We start from the raw sequence: 24,285 nt of genomic DNA, 5'->3' as shown, positions 1-24,285 counted from the left end.
GTGTTTCTCTTGCTTCTCTTGCATACTATGCTGTCGTTATTCGTGTGTGTAAGGTGTATAAAGGGTTTGAAAGAAGGAAATCTAAAATAAAACTTCACGGATAGTATTTTATGACAACGATATCGCTTTATTAGATGTCAAAACGAGCAGCGGCAGCGCGGGCGCCGGCCGGTGTGGGGCTGGCGGTTGTGTCTCGGGGGCGCGGCCGGCGCGCGCGCCGCCGCCTCGCGGCACATACTCCACGGTATAATATAAATAAATATCAACAAGTTACAAAATAGCCTTCCGTAAAAAGATTAGATCACTAGTGTATATTTTTTTGTGGTTTAAAAAAATTACAGTTTCTCGTTTCACGCTTTCGTAACACATCCAACTGCTATGTATAAAAAATTGAGTTACATTTCAACGAAAAATCTGTACAGTCCGTTTTGTTTTTTGTGTAGTGGAACGTTTAGAAATCCTCGGGCGCCAGGTCGAACCTAGGTGGGAAGGTGCCGAAGCCATCAGCCAGGGCAGGGCGCGAGCGATGGGGCTGCAAGGAAAAGAAAACATTAGAACACACCCTTGTGACTTCTGCAACGATCATGACATGCAGGAGACATGCCGGTTACTATGTATGTTGATGGATTCTTAGGTACTATACTATGGACAAAACTATGGTCAGGGGAGCAGCACGGTTCTCGGTGCTGTAGGGGACAACCACAAGTTGCCAACTTACTTATAACTCCAGTGCTGACTTAGGGACGCCCTTTAACGGACGCCTGAACGAAAAATTACGAGTTTAGTATATTGTATATTGAGATGAAATACAAGAAGTGGGATGAAGGGAGATCAACTTACCGCCGGACTGACTCCTCTCGCGGCAGATCCTGCACGTCCCTTGCCACGGAATTTGCTGATAGCCTGTTCGGCGAGGTCTGCCCTCTCCTCGGCCTCCTCCAACTCCTGCTGTGCCTTGCGGAACTTAGCCAAGTTGAGGGCGGCGATTTCTTCTGCTTCTTCGATCTGCCTCTTGTAGGTCTTGATCTTCTGTTGCAGTTTGTCGACGAGGTCCTGCATGCGTTCGTGGTTCTTGCGGTCCTCCTCGGCCTGGAACGTGAGCTCCTTGATGCGCCTCTCGGCCTTGCGCAGGTTCTTCTGTGCGTCGGCGTGTCTCCTCTGTTCACCGTCAAGCTCGTTCTCGAGCTCTCGTACCCTCTGTTCGAGCTTCTGGATGGCCTTCTTGCCTCCCTTGAGCGCGTTGGCCTCGGCCTCGTCGAGCCTGACCTGCAGTTCCTTGATCTGTTGCTCCAGGGCCTTGCGGAGTTTCTCCTGTGTCTGGGCGTGCTCCTGCTCAGCGCGGAGCTCGTCGGCGAGGCGGGCGGCGTCAACCATCGCCTTCTTGGCCTTCTCCTCGGAGTTCTTAGCCTCGTTGAGGAGCTCGTCGAGGTCGGAGTGCAGGGTCTGCAGCTCGGACTCGAGTTTCCTCTTGGCGGCGGACAGGGAACCGTTCTGGGCGGACAGTTCGTTGAGCTGTTCGTGAGCGTCGCCAAGTTCCTGTTCGGCCTGGCGGCGGGCACGGTCGGCCTGTTCCAGGAGTGTGCGGGACTCTTCCAGCTCGTTCTGGAGAGCGTTGGCGCGGCGTTCCGAGATGCCGAGCTGTTCGCGGGCGTCGTCGCGGGCGCGCTGTTCCTCCTCGAGGGCGGTCTGGAGGTCCTTGATCTGGGCCTGGTAGCGCTTGATGTTCTTCTGGGCCTCAGCGTTAGCCTTGTTGGCGTGGTCGAGGGCAATCTCGAGCTCGTTGATGTCGGCCTCGAGCTTCTTCTTCATGCGCAGGGCCTCAGCCTTGCCCTTAGCCTCGGCTTCGAGGGAAGCCTGCATGGAGTCGAGAGCGCGCTGGTGGTTCTTGCGGGTGTTCTCGAATTCCTCCTCCTTCTCCTGGATACGCCTGTCGATCTCCTGTCTGACCTGGGACAGCTCGAGCTGAGCGCGCAGGACCTTGTTCTCCTCCTGTTCGAGGGCAGACTCGGCCTCCTCGAGGGCGGCCTGGAGCTCGTCCTTCTCGGCCTCGAGGCGCTTCCTGGCCTTCTCGATCTCGTGGATGTTGCGGCCACCTTCGCCGATCTGGTCGAGCAAGTCCTTGACTTCGTCGGCGAGGTTCTTGTTCTCGCGGCGGACGGCCTCGAGCTGCTCCTGGCCTTCCTCGTAGGCACCCTTGAGGCGGAACAATTCGGTGGAGTAGTTGCGGCATTCCTTCTGGCTGGCGTCGAGCTCGGCGGCGAGGTCGTCGACCTTGAGCTTCCATTCTCCGATGATCTTGTCGAAGGCCTTCTGTTTCTTCTCGGCGGCGTTGGCGATGGCGGTGGCACGGTCGACCTCGAGCTGCAGGTCCTCGACCTCGGTGGCGAGGCGCTGCTTGGTCTTCTCGAGGGCAACGACCTTCTGGTTGAGGGATTCGATGGTCTCCTCGGCTTCGGCGAGACGGGCCTGGAGCTTGCGCTTGGCCTCCTCGAGTTCCTCGGAGCGGGCGACGCCCTCGGACTCGTACTTGGAGCGCCACAGCTGGGCCTCGGCGTTGGCCTTGGACAGCTGGCGCTGCAGGTCAGCCTTGCCTTCAGCCTCCTCTTCGACCTGTTCGCGGATGTTGTCCAAGTCGTGTTCGAGGTTGCGGAACTTGCCAAGAAGTGTAGCGCGTTCCTATAAAAGAAAATGTTTTGGTTAAAAATATGATTATTAATTAATTCTCACTATGGAATGTTGACACAAAAAGTCAAACAAAATCTGAATGTAGACTATGATCGAATGAGAACAATAATACACACCATAACAAATAAAGGAATGTATATGGTGAATGTTTTAGGGGGTCAAATTTACCGTTAACCAGTAACTGAAGATAAAAATGATTTGAGAATTCTTATTTAATGAGAAATTAATACTAACCCTAGCCTCTTCGTCGGCCAACCTCTTGGTGTCTTCCAATTGGGTGGTGAGCGAGACCTTGATCTTGGACAGCTGCGACACCTGGGACTCAGCCTCCTCCAGTTGGCGGAGGAGGTCGGAGTTCTCAATGGACAGCTTCTTCTTGGCGGCGTCCAGGTCGTTGAGGGTGCGGTTGGCCTCGTCAGCCTTGTTCTGGACCTCGTTGAGAGAGTGCTGAAGCTGCTTGACGATCTTCTCTTGGGCAGCCTATTTGAGAATAAGGTTTTAGTATTTGATCAGAAAATTATGATGTAAAATTAATTTGTAATTTGACTGTGTATTTGAGGATTAGTTGATTGAAAACTTGTTAATTACATTCCTTGATTCTAAATATTGTTTTGTTAATTTGGTGAGAATGTTATTTTTTCGAGTCTCTAATTGATTGTTAAATTTAATTGTCATGCTTTCTTTTTTCAATTGATTTGTAATTAATGATATCACACAATTATTGTCCAAGCGTTATTGCTACCATGCGGAATAGCTCATCTATTTTTGTTTCAAGTAAATTAATTTGTAGGTTAATGTTAAGATTTGTATGGTTGGGATGAGTTATGTGTTTGATGTTGAGTGTCTATTTTTATTTTCGACTAATTGGCGAAAGCTGCGAAGCGATGCTATCTGTTCCTGCAATGGCTGATGCCAAAGCTTTTCCTTTTTTTGTACCTTTTCGTTGGACAAGTGGTCGAGTCCGGCACGAAGGTCATTGACTTCGCTAAAGTATTGAGAACGCTCTTTCTCAGCCCTGAATGGATAGAATTTAAAACAATTTAGTATGTTGCCTGAGTTGCGTCGTGACGAGGGCCTGAACAGGGAGTGGTTTGTGTTGTGTCTTGGGTAGTAAGAGGTCCCATGCAAGGTTCACCCCAGGCGGTACACATGCCGTAGGAGGACATGTTACCTTTTCCCTTGCCACTTGATCGACAGCGGCGCGCGTGTTGTTAAGCTCGTTGTAGCAAGATGCACGGTCGTGCTCAGCCCTGGATTAGCATTATATTTCAATAAAGATTTTTCCACATCCCCTAATAGTTAGCCACTCATAATCTCCGAGAAATTAGAATATAAATTCGTCAAGATCAGTCAAGGAGATTTACAGTCATTATAAAATTTTGTCTGATAGAATAAGACTATGATTCAGGTGTATGCTAAAAATAGCAACCATCAACGCATAAATGCGTTTTATTTAAAGACTTAAGATCCTGAAATTGTTGATTCGACTAAATTCTAATTTTGGTTATTGGAAAATGTATAATACTCACTTGGCCTTGAGCTTGTTGAGCTGGTCGAGCTGCTCGCCCATCTCGGCGACAGCATCGTTGTGCTTCTTGCGGAGGTTGGCGAGGGTGGACTCGTGCTGGATGTTGGCCTCCTCGAGGTCGCGGCGCAGCTTGCTCAGCTCAGCCTCGCGCTTCTTGTTCAGCTCGATCTGAGCGGAGGTGGCACCGCCGGCTTCCTCAAGGCGCTCACCCAGCTCCTCGAGCTCGCGGGCGAGGTCGGCGCGCTGCTTCTCAGCCTTAGCGCGGGCCTGGCGCTCGGACTCGACCTCCTCCTCCAACTCCTCGATGCGGGCCTGCAGTTCCTTGATCTGTTTCTGCAGCTTGCTGACAAGGGACTGCTCGTCCTCCAGCTTGGCGGTGAGCGACGAGATCTCCTTGTCCTTGCGCTGGATGGTCTGCTCCAGTTCCTTCTTGTTGCGCTCGAGGTCGGCGACGGCCTCCTGGGTGAGCTTGAGGTCTCCCTCGACCTTCCTCCTCTGCTTCTCAACGTCGGCGCGAAGCTTCTTCTCGCGCTCAAGGGAGTCCTCGAGCTCGTCGAGGGTTTGCTCGAGCTTCTGCTTGACCTTGTTGAGGTGGTTGACCTTGTCTTCGGCGGCCTGGAGCTCCTCGCCGGTCTTCTGGTTGGACTCGCCCTGCAGCTTCTTCTCCTTGTTCAACTTGTTGATGAGCTCGTCCTGGTGGGCGATCTCGTCGTTCAAGTTGCGGATCTGGTGGTCCTTGGTGGCCTTGTCCTGCTCGGACTTCTGGACGGACAGTTCGAGGTCCTCGACATCCTTCTTCAGGCCGGAGACTTCCTGCTCCAACTTCTTCTTGGCTTGGAAGAGCTGGTTGCGGGCATCCTCCTCCTGGGTCAGGCGGTCCTGGGTGTCCTACAATTAGACAAGTGTGCATTAGCTAACTGAAAAATATTTACACAAAAATTGGTGTAACCTGTTTAAATATACCTGCTTCGTATCTATCGGCACATAATAGCTGCCATTAATGATTCGCAATAAAATCCGTGCAGCTTGCAAACGCGTATTTTTAACTTCAAACTATTTCCCGTATAAACAAACTTATGTTTATTTAAAGAAACATCACGGGCGAATCTGGTTGCCGGCTCGACTACACTGTAGGTGTGCTAACATATTTGGTTTGAGTAATATTAGCGTTAGGATTTAGTTTTTCTAACACGGTTTGTGCCAACTCGTTTTAATTAATTGCGTTTTGACAACCGTTAATTAATTAGCTGCAATATGTACCTATCCACTTAAGTCGCATGCGACCTAGTTCCGGTTCTATTTCAGTAAGGGCTAAATATTTAGCGACAAATTCAAGTTGACATGACACGTACAAATTTTAAGTTTGATATAAATTAGAAGTAATTAATTAGATGATAATTAATTTGATGTAATAATTACTCACCCTAAGTTGGTTCTCGAGGTCGGTCTTCTGCGCCTGGAGCTTGGCGGCACGCTCCTGGGTCTCGGACAGCGATCCCTTCTCGCCCTCGAGGTTGGACAGCAGAGCGGTCTTCTCCTCAAGCAGCTTGGCGTTGAGCACCTCAAGCTCCTTGCGGAGTTTCTCCTCCTTCTCGAAAGCCTCCTGGGCCTTCGCTGCCTTCTCCTCCAGTTTCTGTAAAATATCCTCTCCTTTATCCATCGTTCCGGCCCATTCAGACACGTGCACCGAAGCCATCGTTCACTAATCAGTTTCACATCAATCAAAATTAAACACAGTATTGGTCGGTTCGTTCGAGAGAGCAGGAAGGGTGCGCGCGCCGCCGACCGCCCCGCAACTGAGCGCGCTGGAGATTTCCAGCGCTCCACAGCGGCGCCCCCGCATCCATATTGTGTAAGGAAAAAGCGCGGCGCAGGCGCGGGGCGTGGATTCCAGAAATGGCTCCGACAGGTGCTTCGGTGTCACGTAACCGTCAGGTGGGCGCGGTCGGCTATTTGCGTTCCGCTGAATCATGCGGCTATATCCACCAATATTGGGTCAGAGTGCTTAATCATTTTAATAAGTGTGTTGATAGATACATACCGCGATCTCATCCTCGACACGGGTGACGTTGAGGAGAGGCTTGACCTTCTGCCACAACTTCCACCAGGGCCAGGTGCGGAGTTGCAGGTACTTGCGCAAGTTGCGCTGGACAACTTGGAGAGCCAATCTAAGAAAAAAATTTGGTCAGACTCGATCGTTTATGAACATGTCCTAATTTGGAGTCGGTTTTATTTATAGTTACCTCTGTTCCTGCAGTTTCTTGTACTCCTTACGGGACAGGTAACCACGGATGTAGGCCTGGAGCCAAGATACGATCTTGGACAGCCTGTCGTCACGCAGCTCCTCCATCTGACCCAGGACACCAGCGCGGAAGAACACCTGCTCATACGATAAGTGTTAGCCGAAGCGGAGACGTGGAAGATAAACGAATTTTGACAAGTTATAACATAAACGTACACCAATTTACACAAATACATATTTTATGAATAAAAAATACTTTTCATATCAGTTAATACATTGAAAGATAATTTTATATAATATTTGTTAAATATAAATACGATAAATATTAAAAAAATACATACATACATAACAATTCTTATAATTATAAAAATATTTTAACACGAAAGGACAACACACGGGTTAAAATCATGCACAGAGAGTATTGTAGAAGTTAGGGTGTGTGTAGCATGCTGTGTCTACCTTTGTCTTTCCAAGCCTGAAAGACTCGGAATCCAAGCCGGTTTGTTCGAGAATTTTCTCGGTGGCTTTCTCAGGCGAAATTGGTTCTTTGATCAGTTGCGGGCACAGAATTTTGTATCTGGTTTGGGAGCACACAAAATATAAAAACATCGTGTACGTGTGTGTTTGTGTATAGGTAAAGGAAAACACACAGGAGCCAGTATCGTAGGGGCTCGGGGTAAGCGGCTAAGGGTATGGGGTCAAATTATAACACCTGTCTTAGAAGGTGCTGATTATAATTCGACTAAGCGTTTGAAAGCCTGCAATCCGCCGGGTGTTTGGGATCGCTGTGGTCCAATCCTCTATCTACTGAAAGGTACAAGACATGCCTTGGTGTGACCGAGACGGTAGGACTCGACATCCAAACCCGTAGCGTCCAGGATAACTTGGGCGATTTTCTTAGGGTCACTTTCCTTGTCGACGGCTTGAGGGGCGAGGATCTTGTAGCTACATTATCAAATAATATGGACACACAATGAGGGAATGTCGAAATAGTGGATACGATTGTTCATGTATCTTAACTAGGGTATATAGGGTTGTTAGAAACATCTAAAACACCACGCCAAAGTCAGATTCAATGATTTGATAATCGTGTTTTAGAAGTTTCCGGACATGATCAAACTAAGAGGTAAAAACATACGCATTACATTTTCTAAATACTGCTACGTGTTGATGGAAAAGGTGCAAACCAAGAACTTTCAAATCTACGTAGGTATATGTATGTACGAGAAATGTCATAATGGGTGGGTATAAAAATTTGGAAGGGTATAAAACAACTCTATTTCCTTAGAGATTGTATGTATGTTCCAACTAGGTACAACTCTATCATGCTAACACCATTCTAGGATGGTATCAGTTTCTCATCTTGCCTTGGTGTGCCCAATACGATAGCTTTCGGGGTCAAGCTGTACTGATTCCAAACACTTCCTAGCTGCCTCTTTAGGATCTTTTTCGGCAGTCATGATGGCGGGCGCAAGAATCATGTAACTGTTTATTGAAACAACTTATTATTATACTACCTAATTTAAAAAAACCTAAATAAAAAACACCTTAAACTAAAACATGATATTAAAAATATCTAAAGTAGCTTGAGCAACGCAAGTGGGTGCGAATTTATAGCAATAATTTTAGAAAATGTTACTCATATCATAACGCATAGACATAAGTGTCGGGATGACGTCAGAGAGTCAGCTGCAGCACTAAGAATAAACTCCAGATATCCATGGCAAAAGAATTTTGTTTTGACTCAGCTACCAAGAATCCAGATGTATCGAAATAAATTTAATCCATTTGGTGTGAAGATAAAATAAACATCATAAGTGAGTCGCAACCTCGTAAATATTGCTCGAAATTACTTTAAGGTTAAAAATAAAATATCAGATGAAATCTTACCGGAGCTTGAAGTCAGGGTAGACCATCCTGTTGGGGAAACCTTTACGGCAAATACGGATACCCTCAAGCACACCGTTACAGGTCAGCTGGTGCATCACAAGGTGAGAGTCGATGAGACCTGGCGGAGAAAAACGTCATGTACTCGTGCGACAGGTGACGATCAGCTTTCGCGAAGATTTTGCTGTAAGTTTGAACTATTACTCACCAGGCTGTTTCAACTCGTTGGGAATGATACAACGCACGAAGTGAGGCTGAGTAGACCTCAGAGTTGTCATCAAGTTGTTAAGTTGTTCCTGTGAATGTTAACGGTTTATTAGCAAGCGACACCAATTTTGAGGATTTTCTTGTTAAACAAAATGCACTCATTAATAATTTCAAGTATGTATTCTTTTGTTCAAGATACATTGAAGTAGACGATTATTTCTGTAATACTAAAATGATCGTCTACGTAACAAATAAAACACGATGGGATGAAAGTTGCGACAAGTACATTGATGTAAGATGCGTTTTTAACCAAATACACACCACAACGGTTAACGAATACAGCACACAGAAAACAAAAGCATTGTATCTACAGCAACAAAGGCAGCGCCCTCCTATTCAACACATAGTTTTCTTATAGGACTCCTTTGCAGCTGAGCGGTGATAATTACATCGACACAACAAGTAATCTGTGCGTCTACGATGGAAAAATACAGTGCACTAAATTAAATTACTAAATCAGATGTGAGGAGGTCATTTCTACATTACTCTTCAACATCTACAAATTAAACAATTCAATGTCTAGTTCAACTTGCGTAGGCTACATCCAGGTAGTGCTCTACGTCTTGTAAAATAACAGAAAAACAATCTACATAAATACTCTTAATAACCTTGTAAGCGGAGGAGACAGTAGCGAAACCACCGCCCTTCTTACCGCGACCGCCTATGGAGGTACATTAACAAGCACTTATTAGTAAAAAAGACAGCACAATGACATCACAAGGATACAGCGAGACGACTTCGCGGCTAACACCTGCAAACATTGACGCCGAAGACGAGCTGAACGAAACACATACACAGACGTGGACGATTAAAGTGAGAGCGTAAAAGGCTGGCCCCTAATGTTTGACTTTCTGTCAAGATGATGATATTGATAATGGTAATGATAGTACAGTAAACGCAGGAGCCATTATAGAGACCAGCCTCAAGCGTGAAGACAATAGGATAGTGTGAAGCCACGTGAAGACAGAAGCAAATCGTGGACATAGTTTCCAGTTTACCCTGTAGAGTGATGATACGGTCTGGAAGGCAGAACCCTTCGCGCGCTTGCCACCAGCGCCTATTTTTTTAAAAAGTGCATGAGAAAGGAAAAAAGATATCAGTCGTATATGCTGATTTGGATGTTGTATCAGCGATTATAAGTGATAATGGACCAAGAGCACTGAAGTATTTTGTGCTCTTGGGTCAAGTTCCACGATGAGTTGAAATGAATGTTACTAAGGAGTAGTTTCCTTTTTATTGAATGTTTAAGTTTGTGTTAAGTATGTATATGTTTCCTGACATAGTTAGCTCATGATACCTGGTATGTGTTCGTCTCCAGTCCAAAATTCCTGAGCTATTTGTCAGATAAATCTAGATGATGGCTTGTCATTTTAATTAAAAATTGAAAATAATCTTTACAAATTCAAAAAGTATCATCATAATAATATAAAATTCTAGTTCTTACAAAAAGTATTTCAGTTGGGACTATATAAAACAAAAGTAACGTACCCTTGCCACCAGCGGCGCCACCAGCGTCACCAGACTGACCAGGGTGGTCAGCAAAGATCTCCTTGATCAGCGCGTTCTGACCCTTCTTGAACTGGTCGACGACGGTGTCGTTAAGGGGGTCCTTGTTCTTCTCAAGCCATCCAGTGATGTTGTAGCCGACCTGTTTCACAAAGATAATCATATGTCAAAGTTGGTACACGGTGCAAGTTAATCAGCGACCCTATGACTTGTCTATCGTCGTTTATTTTCGACGATTAGACAAATTAGACACGAGCGAGCCTCGCTTTAACATGAGTAATGACTATCTTTTACTAAGTTAATCTTTTTGTATCAAACGTGGCTTATTCAAGTTCTTTGGTGATAGACACCCAATTGAAAAAACAACATAATGTACAAAGAAGAAAATGTCAGATACTTACGTTACCGGCGTAGTGACCAATGGCGAAGTGAGCGGCCTGGCAACCGGGCTTGGGGGGCTTGGGCTTCAGGTAAGGAGCAGACTTGCCCAAGTGGTTGTTGTTCAACTTCTCAACGAAGGTCTGATCGGTGGCTTTCGGGAACATAGACTCTTCCTCAAGGATGGAGAGGATACCCATAGGCTGAAATCGGACCGGTGAGATTAGGACGCGAAGGGGCGGCGCGGACAGCCTAAGTGGTGGAATTTTTGTCAATTTTTTTCTAACGTTACTGAAATTTAAATTTACATTTGCTTACTCTCAAATTGATTGCTATTTTGTTACTTATTAATGTTTCTTTTTTATCTAATTCAATACAAAAAAAGTTATCTTTAAGTTGAAACTCATTAAAAGATAAATTAATGATTTTAATCAAAATTACTATTAATATTCAAACTACATTTACTATTAAAATTTATTACAAATTACTGCTACAAAAATTACAATTAAATTTACTTTTGCTACTAAAGTTTAAAAGATCGGTGCTCGATTATGTAAGTACTTAAAACTACATAGTGTTTAGTAGTAATTGTGCTGAAAGATGATAGAAGCGTCATGCAGAAAATAAATGTGTATTGTGTGTGCTTTGCCTACCATATTTGCGGTGTGAGTTAGAAGCCTATTTACCTTTATTTAGACACAGTGAAGCTGTTATCGTCTACCGTATTAGATAAAGTTATCAAAAATAAGTTATTTTATGTACTTCAAAATATTGCATCCTCATTGCGAATCGTGCGCAGACCTAACAGCGGTGAATTTAGGAATTTATTCAAAACGCGCGGTAGTTGGCTGAATCTACATGATTGATATTGTAGGCAGTAGCTTAGCTGGCCGTTTTGGACATGTGCGTGTGTGGTAGAAGCAAGTTTCTGTTTAATTACAGTACCGCGAGCGAGGGACATAGCCAGCATCTTGCGGCATCTCATTACGGCAGCCCGAAGCTCCACTATACGCGGCCCGAAACTTTAAGCTGTAAACGATACATTTCTAATACCTTTTCTATCAAATCTATTGTCGGTTGAAGATCCATACCAAAATCTATAAAGGTCCATTGGATCCCTTCCCTCTCATACTCCTCTTGTTCTAGCACGAACATGAAATGATTAAAGTACTGTTGCAATCGTTCGTTGGTAAAATTAATACATAGCTGATTAAATCCGTTCATCTGGAGGAAACATGAAAACATACACGTGTTAATTAAACAAAACTAGTCGTTTACGTGTTGGTGTGTGTGAGATATTACTAGAAAGAAGATAGAGACACACAAAAACCACACAGAGCATTGAAGAGCCCTTGAACAACATTTCAAAGTGGTTCCAATTTGAATTTAGGCCATAAAGATATCAATGGAAATTTTGAGTGGTTGTTCAAAAGCCCCGATAATGGCGAGTTGCAAGCGTTCTCAGTTGCGTTGCCGCCATCTACCTTTTCAATAAGGTCAATGCAATTTTGAAGGTCCATGCCAAAGTCAATGAATGTCCATTCGATGCCTTCGCGCTGGTATTCTTCTTGCTCCAGTACGAACATATGATGGTTAAAGAACTGCTGAAGTTTCTCGTTGGTGAAGTTAATGCAGAGTTGCTCAAAACCGTTGAACTGCAGGAAGATTAACGGGGTGGGTTAAGCTAAGGGGTATTGTGCTGGCTGCGGATTTCGTTCCGCAGTTCAGTCCCTAACTCCTGAACGTGAGGGCCGTGCGAGTCTCTATTGCGCACGGAAGTTGAAGTTCGTTAATCCCGCCTCGTGCCCCATCGACGGCGGGCGCAAACCGACGATCGCGACGACTATTACCTTCTCGATAAGATCGATACAAGCGAGCAAGTCCATTCCGAAATCGATGAAGGTCCAGTTGATGCCCTCCTTTTTGTACTCTTCTTGCTCGAGTACGAACATGTGGTGGTTAAAGAACTGCTGCAGCTTCTCATTGGTGAAGTTAATGCAGAGTTGCTCGAATCCGTTGTACTTTTTTAAACAATAGGAAGCCGAGATAAATGAAAGGAAACACGGTTAGCGACAGTCTTTCTATACTATGATAATCCATTAGTCAGCGGGGATGCTATAGCTATACTATGAACTAGAAATCACATCTGGAACATCGAGGGTTAAAGACACTTTACTACCCAGGGCGTTGGACCCTAGTTATACCTTCTCAATAAGATCTATGCAGGCGAGCAAGTCCATCCCAAAATCAATGAATTCCCAATGAATTCCTTCCCTGGTGTACTCTTCTTGCTCCAACACAAACATGTGGTGATTGAAGAATTGTTGGAGTTTCTCGTTTGTGAAGTTAATGCAAAGTTGCTCAAACCCATTGTACTAAGAAATCAAATTGGCATTAATATCAAGGAAATCACAGTGTCTTATCATCTATTCCCAGTTTTGTCATCCGTCTATTACTGGTCTAGTCTTATTATCTATTATTTCTATGCTATAAGTCTATTTCTAGTATAGGTACTGTAACAATTAACTGTAAGGATTTGGATGAAATCCGTATACTTGTACAAAGAAAAACACATACTGCCGTTCCTTATTTCAACAATGAATTGATCCCAATCCCAACTAATATTATAAATGCGAAAGTAACTCTGTCTGTCTGTCTGTCTGTCTGTCTGTTACGCTTTCCCGCTTAAACCTCGCAACCGATTTCGATGAAATTTGGCAGGGACATAGTTTGAGTCCCGGGAATGGACATAGGATAGTTTTTATCCCGGTTTTTGAAACAGGGACGCGCGCGATAAAGTTTTTCTGTGACAGACAAAATTCCACGCGGGCGAAGCCGCGGGCAGAAAGCTAGTCTATATATATAAAAATGAAACCCGTTTCGCGTTGTCACGGCATCACGTGTGAACGGCTGAACCGATTTCGATAATTCTTTTTTTTTAATGTTTGTGGAAGTCCAAGGATGGTTCTTACGGAAAAAAATATTAAGAAAATCTCTACGCTAAGGCGGTACGAAGTTCGCCGGGTCAGCTAGTAATAAATAAATATTTATTGTTTTACTAAGTAATTTATTACAAGGAAAGCAGTATGTGTGTATTACACAATTTATAGAGTGGAATACCTTAGGCAAGATTCATTATACTTCCATCGATATTTTTAAACATCAATTATTCATTTTTTTATGCATGACAAGCTAGGTCTTTGACCGCAATCACACTTGGTGTTAAGTGAGATGCAGTCTAGGATGGTACATATCTGCCCTTAACCAAATTAACCAAATCTCTGATACTAAAAGTATATCAGAGCATTTTAAAGTCATTAAAATTTTCAATGATCAAATTATTTATTTTTATTTTTTGTCTTGTATCTTGCCTAAGGGGGCATCTGTTGCCAATGTCCACGAATACTCACGTCGAAGATTTCGAAACCGGCAATATCCAGTACACCGATGAAGTGCTGCCTCTTCTGCTTGGTGTCTAGGGTCTCGTTACACTTCTTCACCAGCCACTTGAACAGCCTGTCGAATATACCCTTGCAAAGGGCACCGACGGAGTTGGTGACCTGGTCCTTGTTACGACCCTGGGTCACGAACTCGTTTCCGACCTTGATGCGGGGCTTCAACAAGTTCTTGTACAAGTCCTGGCAGTCGACACCGAGGAGCTTGGCGACCCTGTCACCGTCCTAGAAAAGAAAATGTCATTTTTGTTAGTAATTTCCTTCACATAAGCTTCTTTATTGCCTGCATGATTATGTTTTACTACTTTTGATATTCACATATTTTTTGAGAGAAATGACATAGAAATTTATATTTACCTCGGTACCGTCAGCCTCAGCCTGTTCCTCGCGACCCCTCTGCTTGAACTTCATGCAACCCATGTGCATGACAGCGGCGGTGATCTTGTATACGTTGTCCTTCTCTTCCTGGGTGAAACCCAGAATGTCGAAGGCTTGCTATAATACCAAAAATGCGTTAATATCTTCGAATATGATGAGTTTGGGAAATTGATTTTAAATTGGCGGGAAAACTGATTAGAAATGATTTTATAGTGATAAAAAACTAAAAACAGGGTACGATAAAAATTAGATGAGAATACATAAACATTAAACAAATATTTATAATACAAAGCATTTTAAAATCAGCAAATTTTGGTTTTTATTGTAAAAAATGTGAGGATAATTAATTCAAAAGGAAATGTTCGTGAAAAAGTGGAGCAAAATGTAACCAACAAATAAAAGACTGTGATAATACGATAACTTACCGAATGACATTAGTTTTGTTAGCAAAAAATAAATTGTTGATCAGCGTTAGCAGATTAGGCATTTGATGTTTTTTTCCTAGGTGCACAGGGTAGGGAAAAGTGTGACTCTACAAGACAGTATACTGTACACAGTATACCGTATACACTGTGATATCCTAATAGACGAACGTGCCCACAAGTTCATTTTGCAGTGTCGATACGTTGACTATACAAATCGTCGCTAATACTCCTTCCATTAAAGTCAATTTTAATGGTAGAACTAAAATTTTGAACTCTGTATTTCGCGATACAGAGTGACAATTACAAAACTTCTGCCATCTGGGGCAAGTTGTTGGGGATGACGAACACCTCTATAACCCTCTGAGCCACTTACGTCGGTCAACATACATTCCTCGCCGTCATCTACGTTGGGGATGGTAATCTTACCCTGGGCGACGTTATAGTAATCGTGAATGTCGTTGGACAACAAGCACATGTCTGTAGATCAACCAAATTTTAACAGTTACAATTTTGAAGAATCTCCTGCGGCCCGTCGATACAGCCCTATGTGTGTAAATCGTATCGTGTCAACATTTTAGTCGTGTGGGTGTGCTTGTGCTGGATCGGGGTAACTATTACTATCCGTGATAAAACCTGTGCACAAAGCCTTTATGAACTAGCAGGGAGCGGACATGTGTATGTCAGAGTTTTTGATACTAAACAGACCAATTCACGGATAACTGAATCAACCGCACGCTCCATGCGCAGTTCGTGACTTACGACCGTCAGTTCGAACTCTTCGCCGTCGTTGACTCCAGGTATCCGTGTCGTGCCCTGACTTATGAGGGGATAGTCCGACACCCGGTTGCTTAGCATCAACATCTCTGTGAACACCAAGGAGCATCTGACATACACATGCGAGACTGAGTTCCGTCAGCCGCAAGCGAAGCAGCAAGCAACAGTTGGCTAAAATGGAAGGTGGAAGGAACACATTGAAGAATGAGATGAGCCAGAAGTCTTATGCTGGACTCACGTCAGTAAGCCTCATTTCCTCGCCGTCATCGACGCCGGGAATGACAGTCTTGCCTTGCGACACGATGTTGTAGTCCATGACGTCGTTGGATAAAAAGCACAGGGCTATAAAAGGACACCAATCACAGTCACATTTGATAATTGGTGCCTCAAGTCTAGGTAACTAACTAAAACACATGCTAACATTGGATGGATCCAGGACAAAACTAAGGTAAAACTAGTCTATGGTCATCTCGGCCTGTTCTTAGGCGAGATGCCACCGCCGCCCGGTTGCTTGCGGCGCGGCGGCGGCCCAAATATTGGTAACACCGACAGTGCCTTCGGTTCTAAGAAGGCTGGACTTACGTCGGTCAAGGTACATTCCTCGCCATCGTCTACGTTGGGGATGGTAGTTTTTCCTTGCGATACGATGTAATAGTCATAGATGTCGTTTGACAGCAAACACATCTCTAAATAGTGAAATGCAAGTTATTATTTGGTTTTAAAATCTTGTAGAGTGTAGTGTAAATAAATACATTTCAAAAAGCTATCAACATCAAATACTTCTAAATGTAGGTATTAGCAAAAACGTAACATTAAGTACTACATTGAATTAAATTTTATTGACTTTTCTATTGATAAAAGTTATTTTCAGAATTTGATGTGGATAGCTAGTTACACTGTTAACAAGTAATACAATAAAATTGAAGGAACTGATCCAAATCCAAATATGTTAAAATAATGTACAATTTTATATTAAATATTTAATTGCTAGAAATACGAGTATCTTTTATGATTTTATGTGTAACATTGTATTTAATGAGTAACATTAAAAATTAGGTGATTCAATTTTCAAAAGTTTTTTAACTTTAAAATCATCATCGTTATCATGTTCAGTATTATGTGATACTGTGATGTATCCTTTAGCCCCATTCGCTAGTGTATCCCTGATACGTACCCTTAAGTCCGGGGACGGAGCCAGACATCATCTGGTAGAAGATGTGGTAGGAACGCTCAAGGGCCTGTTGGGAGATGACACGGGCCTTCTCAAGCAGATCTGGAGAAAAGAGAGAATACTTAAGACTATAGAACTTAAACTGGAAGAACTATCAGATGATTTTCAAACATCAGAAGTGGAACTTACAGGTCTCAATGTCAGCACCAGCCAGTTTACCAGAGGGGCCGAAGTGGATACGGATGAATTTACCCTGGGGAAGAACGAAAGCGTGATCAGATAATGTATTGACAATTTTTGCACAGACTCGATCGACATGCTCGTAGGTAGACGCAAATTATGGAGAAAAAATTGAACATAAATTGAATTGGGAACTCAATGTTTTAATATAAATTGAAACTGGATTTTTCTTTTTAAATATCAATTGAAATTGGAATTCCTTTGTTTCAAATGTAAATGTTAGACTAAACTTTAGATTTTGTTCAAGTTTGGATTGGTTAGTAAAAGTAAAATAAGCAAAGTGGATACTTACGAAACGGGAGGAGTTGTCGTTACGCACAGTCTTGGCGTTACCGAAGGCTTCAAGCACAGGGTTAGTTTGTACGACCTGGTCTTCCAGGGATCCCTTCTTCTCCGCGTTGGGGTCCTTCTTCTGGGAAGCACCAACGGTGGCGAAGTACGCAATTACCTTCTTCGTGTTCTCAGTCTTTCCGGCACCAGACTCACCGCTGTTGAATTAGAGAGTTTTTATGTTACAAGTCTGAAAAATCCACCCTAGAACTTTTCTAACTGACCAGAGTTTTGTCTTTTTACTTTTGACGATAGCATCTTCTTTGTTTTTACTTTGTTCATCAACCACAACTTTATCTGCATTATTGACTCTATTGTTATTGGAAGTTACTTTTTTAATGTTTTAAATCGCCAAATTGACTCGAATTTGTCTAAGTTATCATCAAAAATGGCTTTTAATGAAAATACTTACGTAATCAACATAGATTGATTCTCGTGGTTGGTCAACATGTTGACGTAAGCGCCGTCGGAAATGGCGAAAATGTGGGGGGGTACTTCCGAACGACGCTTGCCTCGGTACAGCTTGGCACATCGGAACGTGTACACGGGGAATCTCTTGTAAGGGTTGATAGCCACACAGAAGAGACCCGAGTACGTCTGTGGTGATAACAAAATGATTAGAAAGGGTTTACGGTGGGGTTAAGTGATGACGGTGATTGTAATTTTGCTGGTGAAATTATGGGGAACATGGTGCACTCTGAGGAGGTTACAAATGTTTATAATTCTAAATTATGTATAAAAAATTTGGGACATTGTAAAATCTTGACAAGAAAAGTATTTTTTTACGTTTTAGAGATGCTTCAAGATTTGGAAGTAAGAGGATGATTATAATGGATGACACGATAATGGCATTTAAATCTATGTAAAACCAAATCACCAAGAAAAACACACATGCACAGAGATAGTATTGTATTGATACTTTTGTTCTCTGTGCAAATAAAATTAGTAAAATTCTCTGCAATTTTTTTGTAATTGATCAATCTAAAAATGCAATTTTTGAAATGCCACAAATTAACAGTATTTTTTTACAAAAAGCAGCATGAGTGCAAAATGAATTTCCATCAGAGAATTTTACTGACAAAAACATAAAAAAATTTGAGACTTAAAATGGTCTCTATGAAAATATGTATTACGCAGAGCAAGGGTACAGTAATGATACCTTTGTGCTCCGACAGAGAAAGAAAAACTCCTTGCTTTCTGGAAACCAGGAAGCCTCAAGAATGCTAAATCACAACAACGAAATCTATTCTAGACACGAAGAAAACTAAACGAACTTAGAACAAATTAATGCTAAATTGCAGAAATCTGAAGAAGAATCGTCTTGCAGATGCTCCCACCGACTTGTCCTGTGTAAAGGGTTCAAGTTCGGCTCTTGGAAGGATTAGTCACAGTTGGGAGACAGGACCTTGGTTCACTTGTAGACACATTTCCAATTTATGTTGGAACTCAACTAGTTTCAACTTTCAAGTTCGATTATGTCCACGTTGACACTTTTATTATAGATATGTTTACTGTCCCAAATATATTAATACAGCCAGAAAACAAACAAAGATTATCGAATAGGACAGAATAAAATAGAATAGCGCTCCGAAATAGATTCGGCTGGCATATCAATGTACTACTTTTAGACTCAAATCGAAACATCAATCCAAGACGAATTGCGCCGTTCATGGCTAGCTAATGCACTTTAAAACTTGGTTGCTATCCAACAATAGAAATGTGTCTACAGCGTTGAGAGATTGGAGAGGTGAGGGCCATGCACACTCCAAGGCTGCAACTCCTCCGGCTCCTGACTTACGTAGATAAGCTTATGGTAATATCTCTGCTTCAAGTTATACAAAACTGAAGCGTCGTTGAGGTATGTCAAGTTGGACATGTCCTCGCATTTCTCGTACTTAGGTGGGTTGACTTGACCTACAAGATCCTTCTTGAAGTCTTTGGTCTGTGGGAGAGATAGTTACATTAGTACTATAGTAAAGGTAAAGGCGCATCTTGCGCCTACTTACGTAGATCAGTTTCGCATAATATCGTTGTCGGAGGTTGTGCAGTACAGCGGCTTCGTTAAGATATGTCAAGTCAGCCATGTCCTCGACTTTCTCGAATTTCGGCGGGTTTACTTGTGAGAGGAGTTCCTTTTTTAATGTCTTCTCCTGCTCATTCAATACAAAGATTAAGTATGGGCTTGAAACAAAGTTGAAGTTAATAACTGATTCCATCAATCACAAATGTTGTTAAACCTTTAATTTGCAAAATTTTTGTTTGCAATTTGATTTTTATAATTACTATTACATTTTTGAATATCCATTGTAATTAACTGAAGTGCATCAATCATCAACAATGAACCCAAAGATCGTCTTATTAATTTAACATTTATTTTCACTGACTCTTTTCATGACCTTCTATCGACTTAAGTTTCAAAGTTATCGAGTATTTATAATTTATGAGATAACTTTTAAGTGTAACTTCTAAAATAATTATACTTTTTACTATTTACTTATCAGACATGTAAATCTCACTGCACAGGTGGAAATTGTTTACTAGGATTGTCATTTCCTTTTCAGAATTATCTTTTAATCATTGTATAATTTCTGAAGTAGATAATTACTTCCACTATCAATTAACAACTTTCTCTCGTTGGGTTCATTGACTTTAAGATGCCCTATCCAGTAGTTATCATTACCTCGCCTCCAGGTAGGTTGACAGTCACCAGGTCGCCCTTGGTGGCTTTAATTTCTCCCTGCAGGAAGCCCTCCTTTTCGTCCGGCACCCAGCATGCTTTCTTGCCATCGTAAGGCTTGCTCTGGTCGATACGCTTCTGTTCTAGAGATACGAACAGGTATGGGGTCGGATCGGGGTCCTCTCCATCTTGGACCACTGGCTTCGGCATTTCGGAGGGCTAACGAGACTTTGGGCTAGTCGAGACACGAAAACGAGCCCTGGAGCCTTCCTGCGGAACACAGCGCGGTTAGTGGATTGCGGAGAGCTGAAGAATCGAGCGGAGCTGTCCGCCCAGCGTGCGTCTATTTGTGGCTGTAACTCGAGTAGTGCCCGCTTTGGGACCGATGCCAGCGCGCGCGCACGTTTGCGTAACGGAGTTTTATGCGCGCGCGTTTTTATTAGCTTATTCCCGAACGGCCCTTCGCGGATGTTACGTCACGCGGAATGCGGTCTGGACGCACGCCAACCGATTTATCCGACGCCGGATTATTGTTTATTGTCTTTTATGGTGATGGTCGATGGTCTGGAAGTTCGATTGCATTGATTGATCTATCATCGGGTAAATTATGAAATAATTAAAAATTATGACAAAAATTCTTAAAAAAAACTTTCAAAAAACTGTTTATTTTCAAATGATTTCTAACTTGAATGCATTTCTGTTTCCATTTTGTTGTTTAATTTTAAAATCATTGTTCAAATTCAAATTATTGTTCAATTACAATTCAATTTCAAATACGTTTCAGACATTTTCAGTTTCAGTCAATTTCTTTTCAAATTCGTTTCTATTGTTAAAATTCAAACTGTTCCTTTCAATTTGAAATTTGTCATTCAAAACAATCAAATTGTTCACAACGTATCATTTGCATCAAATAAATCAATCAATCGGCATCACACTATAAATCAATAACTGCGTCAAAACCAAGAACCACCACCACGTTCACTTGATCACAAGCACACAAAATCCAATATCGGTAAATCAGCTGACGGGTCCGACGTCACAAGGATGCACTCGCGAGCCACTGACACGCTAGGCGCACGGCGCGTGCGACTACTTACGTTTGAAGCCGTTCTGACCGGCGGCGGGGCGCCGCGACGGCTTTTATACTCGGAACACGACACCATCGCTCGGGATCACCCCATTTTAGGCGGATCCCAGCTTGGGCCACAGTTACGCTTTCAGACGAGTTTCGCTTTCACTTCAGCGGTAGCGGCCGCCGTCACCAGGCCCGAACGGATTTAAGCGCGGAAACCTTTCAAGCTCCTTCAGTCTGGGCTCGACCACCATGCGAGCCTCTTCTTCACCTCAAAGCCTTTATGCTACGTTAATGCTCTCTTTTAGATGCCGAGATGAATGTTACTGCGAGGATGTTTACCGCATTTTACCGGTCAAGTATTCGTTTAGATTTTAACCGATTTAACGATGCTCGTAAATACCGGTCTGTTTATGTAACGATTGATATCAATGGAAGAATTAATCTGGCTACTGATAGTAATTCTTAACACTTCGATAAGGTTAAAACAATGGATATTTCTAATGTTTATGGATGTGAATGTTATTGGAACAGTCAAAGCTTTCAAAGCTCCAGTTAATTGAGTTGCTATATTAGCATGTTAGCTTGGTATTAGATGTTCACAGTTTTGTGTATCTTGCACCAGTTTAGCATTATTAATAGCATGCACTTTAGTCAACACTCCATCTAAATTAGTAACGTGCTCCATAATAATAAAGTGACTACCTGCACTACAGTAATGTCATATAAATGCTACAGGAATCGCATAGTTTTTCACGGGATTGACACAAATATTATTTGTAATGGCCCATTTATTTTGCTATTTAATTAAACTCCGAATGCTAGGGATTTTCTAGATGTCATAACATGTCAAAAGTAACAGAAATTATATGGTTTCAACGCAAATATTTTGCGTTTCTTTGAATTTGCCGAAAGTAACGTTAATTCTGATGATTTGGTAAATTGAATTTGATTCAAAGATTTTGTTTGATGTTATTAGGACATTAAAAATATATGTGTTAGAGCATAAATTGAAAGTGTGGGATATCTTTGAATTTTTTTTGCTTAAATTTTTCATTTTCGATCATATCTCGATCATACGAGATAACACATTTCTTTTAATATGAAACAAAAGAGGTACTACAAAAAAGAGGTACTAAAACAAATACTTAAGTTATACAGAGATAATAATTAATATTAATTCTTCGATTGCGATTGGCAGGAAGAAAATAGATTGAGATATTCTTTACGTTTCAGGTTTCAGTTAAAATTACAAAATAAATATAAAAAACCTACTTTGGTATACAGTTTTCTGTTCTATACAAAACCTTACGCTGATTTTTTTACCTGAATTTGCAGAACCGGAAGATGTGACAAGATTAGTTATTGAGTGATGATGAATGAAGGTGAAGGCTAAGCTTTATACCTTTACTTTTAACAGTTGTCTTAACCACATTGTATCACACTGGGGTCCGAAATGAGAACTTCCGGATCGAGTGTTGAAGAGAGTACCTATACATTATTTTGTGATGAGAGTCGTTAATCGATGTCGTCAAGAGACTATGCTCTATTATATACTTTATAGCAGTGTTTTTCAACCTATGGGTCGCGACCCCCTGGCGAGAGGTCGTAAAAACTACAACAGTAAAAAATCATTAGTTATAAAGTTTATTTATCAGATTTATCATTATTTTCATCCTTTATGAATGCTACATCATTTTCAAAATAGTTTTTACATTTGTCTATATCCAAATGCACACATAAAACTAATCGATGCTTACTAACACACTGATCCCTGCCCTTAAACTCATCAGTCCTGTATCTCGTAAAATACCAACTTTATTTATAGAAGCTGGAGCAAAATAAACATGAGTCACCGTATACAGGGTGTTCTTGATTTTGCTACGATTCGTGTAAACATAAGTGAAGTTCAAAGAATGTTGTTAATATTAGCTAGGCACCGGCCAGTCCAAAATGAAATACAGCGGTTGTTGAAAAGGCATTATATAAATATTTGATTCGAGTTAAATGTTATTGGGAGCTAGAATTGATATTGAACGTATGACATGTTTGCTGCGATTAAAGTGTATTTTACAATTATATTTTTGGAATGTTGTATCTTGAAAACTTAAAGACTCACTGACATTGACACAAAACTTTTTGTGCCTAAAGTAAACCTATCCTTAACTGCGAGTTGAAAAACTAAAGCTGAAATTACAGATTTCTCTGTTTTAGCATAGGTTTTAAGTCAATTAAGTAACTACTTAATGTTAGAATTTGTTAAGGGAGAGCGACTCCTTCTGGCACAGGTGCCATTGCACTTACAAGAAAGAGTCAACCTCAAATCCTATTAATTGTTGTTGTTAACGAAATAAACATTTTTCATTTTCATTTTCATTCACTTAAACTAAGGATATAATATTACTACGACTTTAAGGCGGGGTTGCAAACGTAAAAAATCTGTCAAACTCTATACAAAATCACCGGTTAACGTTGTAGTTATAGTTAAAGTTAGGCGTTGCAACTCAGCCTTAGGAAGTCTGTAACGACGCGCTATTATTATTTGTGAGTCTATTGTTCAAAAAACATGATCGTCCTTTCAGGATGTCCGCATTGCGAAAATACAGAAGCTAAAACTATGTATTCAATTTCATATAGATTGATTTTCATTTTTTTAAATATCTACTGTCCTCTAGGTTGTCTAGAAAGAGAGCGCTTTATAGAGATAAGACCGTGTAAATTGTGCCGTATCTTCTTGTACATTTCTTTTCCTTTCTTGTCTTGTATGGTGTACTATAAAGTGTGTTCTATTTAATCTATCTTATATTTAGACCATCATACACGAGAAAATCCATGACTGTGTCAGTGTTGATTTTCTGTCTTTTATAATGTACTAAAGACCGTTTTATGTTTCGAACTCTACACGATGTGACATCGATTAATAGCCAAACTTTATAAACCACTTTCGAAGTGTTTAAAATAAATGCACCTTCATCTCCAGGATGGAGTGGCGGTTAATATCGTTAATATGCCGAGTACCGTGATTTATACTTCACAGTGGCACTAGAAAATTGGTGGCTACGCAACTCTGGGCCGATGAGGTGCGATGCAACTAAATTGCAGGTGTCGGGAATAAAATGGCGTCTGAGATGTGTCACTTTGCCAACGATTAATTAGGGGTCGAATTACCAAGACTCTACCACTTATAAGATTACTTTATTGATTTAACGTAAAATAATAGAGATTTCATTTTGTGAATCAATAAAAGTAACGGTCTCTATTTTTATATTG

The 24,285-nt window shown here is 41.8% G+C and overlaps 1 protein-coding gene across 45 annotated transcripts; it reads right to left on the bottom strand.

The window, feature by feature from the left end:
- Positions 1 to 255: 255 nt before the first annotated feature.
- Mhc (myosin heavy chain) lies at positions 256 to 20,285 on the bottom strand. 45 transcript variants are annotated; one of them, XM_028313169.1, is made up of 25 exons: positions 19,947 to 20,281; positions 19,065 to 19,208; positions 17,679 to 17,863; positions 17,229 to 17,424; positions 16,886 to 16,949; positions 16,700 to 16,798; positions 15,764 to 15,867; positions 14,306 to 14,443; positions 13,904 to 14,173; positions 12,344 to 12,514; positions 10,517 to 10,696; positions 10,098 to 10,257; positions 9,608 to 9,666; positions 8,551 to 8,638; positions 8,346 to 8,463; positions 7,283 to 7,400; positions 6,457 to 6,593; positions 6,255 to 6,381; positions 5,637 to 5,846; positions 4,215 to 5,101; positions 3,622 to 3,700; positions 2,920 to 3,165; positions 841 to 2,676; positions 719 to 761; positions 256 to 532 (listed from the first exon to the last, which is right to left on the bottom strand). In XM_028313169.1, the coding sequence occupies exons 1-24, from the start codon at positions 20,151 to 20,153 to the stop codon at positions 738 to 740; spliced, it is 5,847 nt and encodes a 1,948-aa protein (XP_028168970.1). In that variant the 5' UTR covers positions 20,154 to 20,281; the 3' UTR covers positions 256 to 532; positions 719 to 737. The 45 variants fall into 45 exon arrangements, with proteins under 45 accessions (XP_028168970.1, XP_028169018.1, XP_028168808.1 ...); XM_028313217.1 differs by lacking the exons at positions 719 to 761; positions 3,622 to 3,700; positions 7,283 to 7,400; ... (1 more) ...; positions 15,764 to 15,867; positions 19,065 to 19,208 and adding exons at positions 3,857 to 3,935; positions 6,915 to 7,032; positions 9,218 to 9,270; positions 16,108 to 16,211; positions 19,273 to 19,416 and having other exon boundaries at positions 19,947 to 20,285; XM_028313007.1 differs by lacking the exons at positions 719 to 761; positions 3,622 to 3,700; positions 7,283 to 7,400; positions 12,344 to 12,514; positions 15,764 to 15,867 and adding exons at positions 3,857 to 3,935; positions 7,823 to 7,940; positions 12,698 to 12,868; positions 16,108 to 16,211 and having other exon boundaries at positions 19,947 to 20,285.
- Between the last annotated feature and the right edge of the window lie 4,000 nt (positions 20,286 to 24,285).

Source organism: Ostrinia furnacalis, unplaced genomic scaffold (assembly GCF_004193835.3).
Source record: "Ostrinia furnacalis isolate ACB-3 unplaced genomic scaffold, ASM419383v2 OfSCF0311, whole genome shotgun sequence".
NCBI lineage: Eukaryota > Metazoa > Arthropoda > Insecta > Lepidoptera > Crambidae > Ostrinia > Ostrinia furnacalis.
Note: the sequence above shows the minus strand (reverse complement) of the source record. Positions and strands in the feature narration are given on the sequence as shown.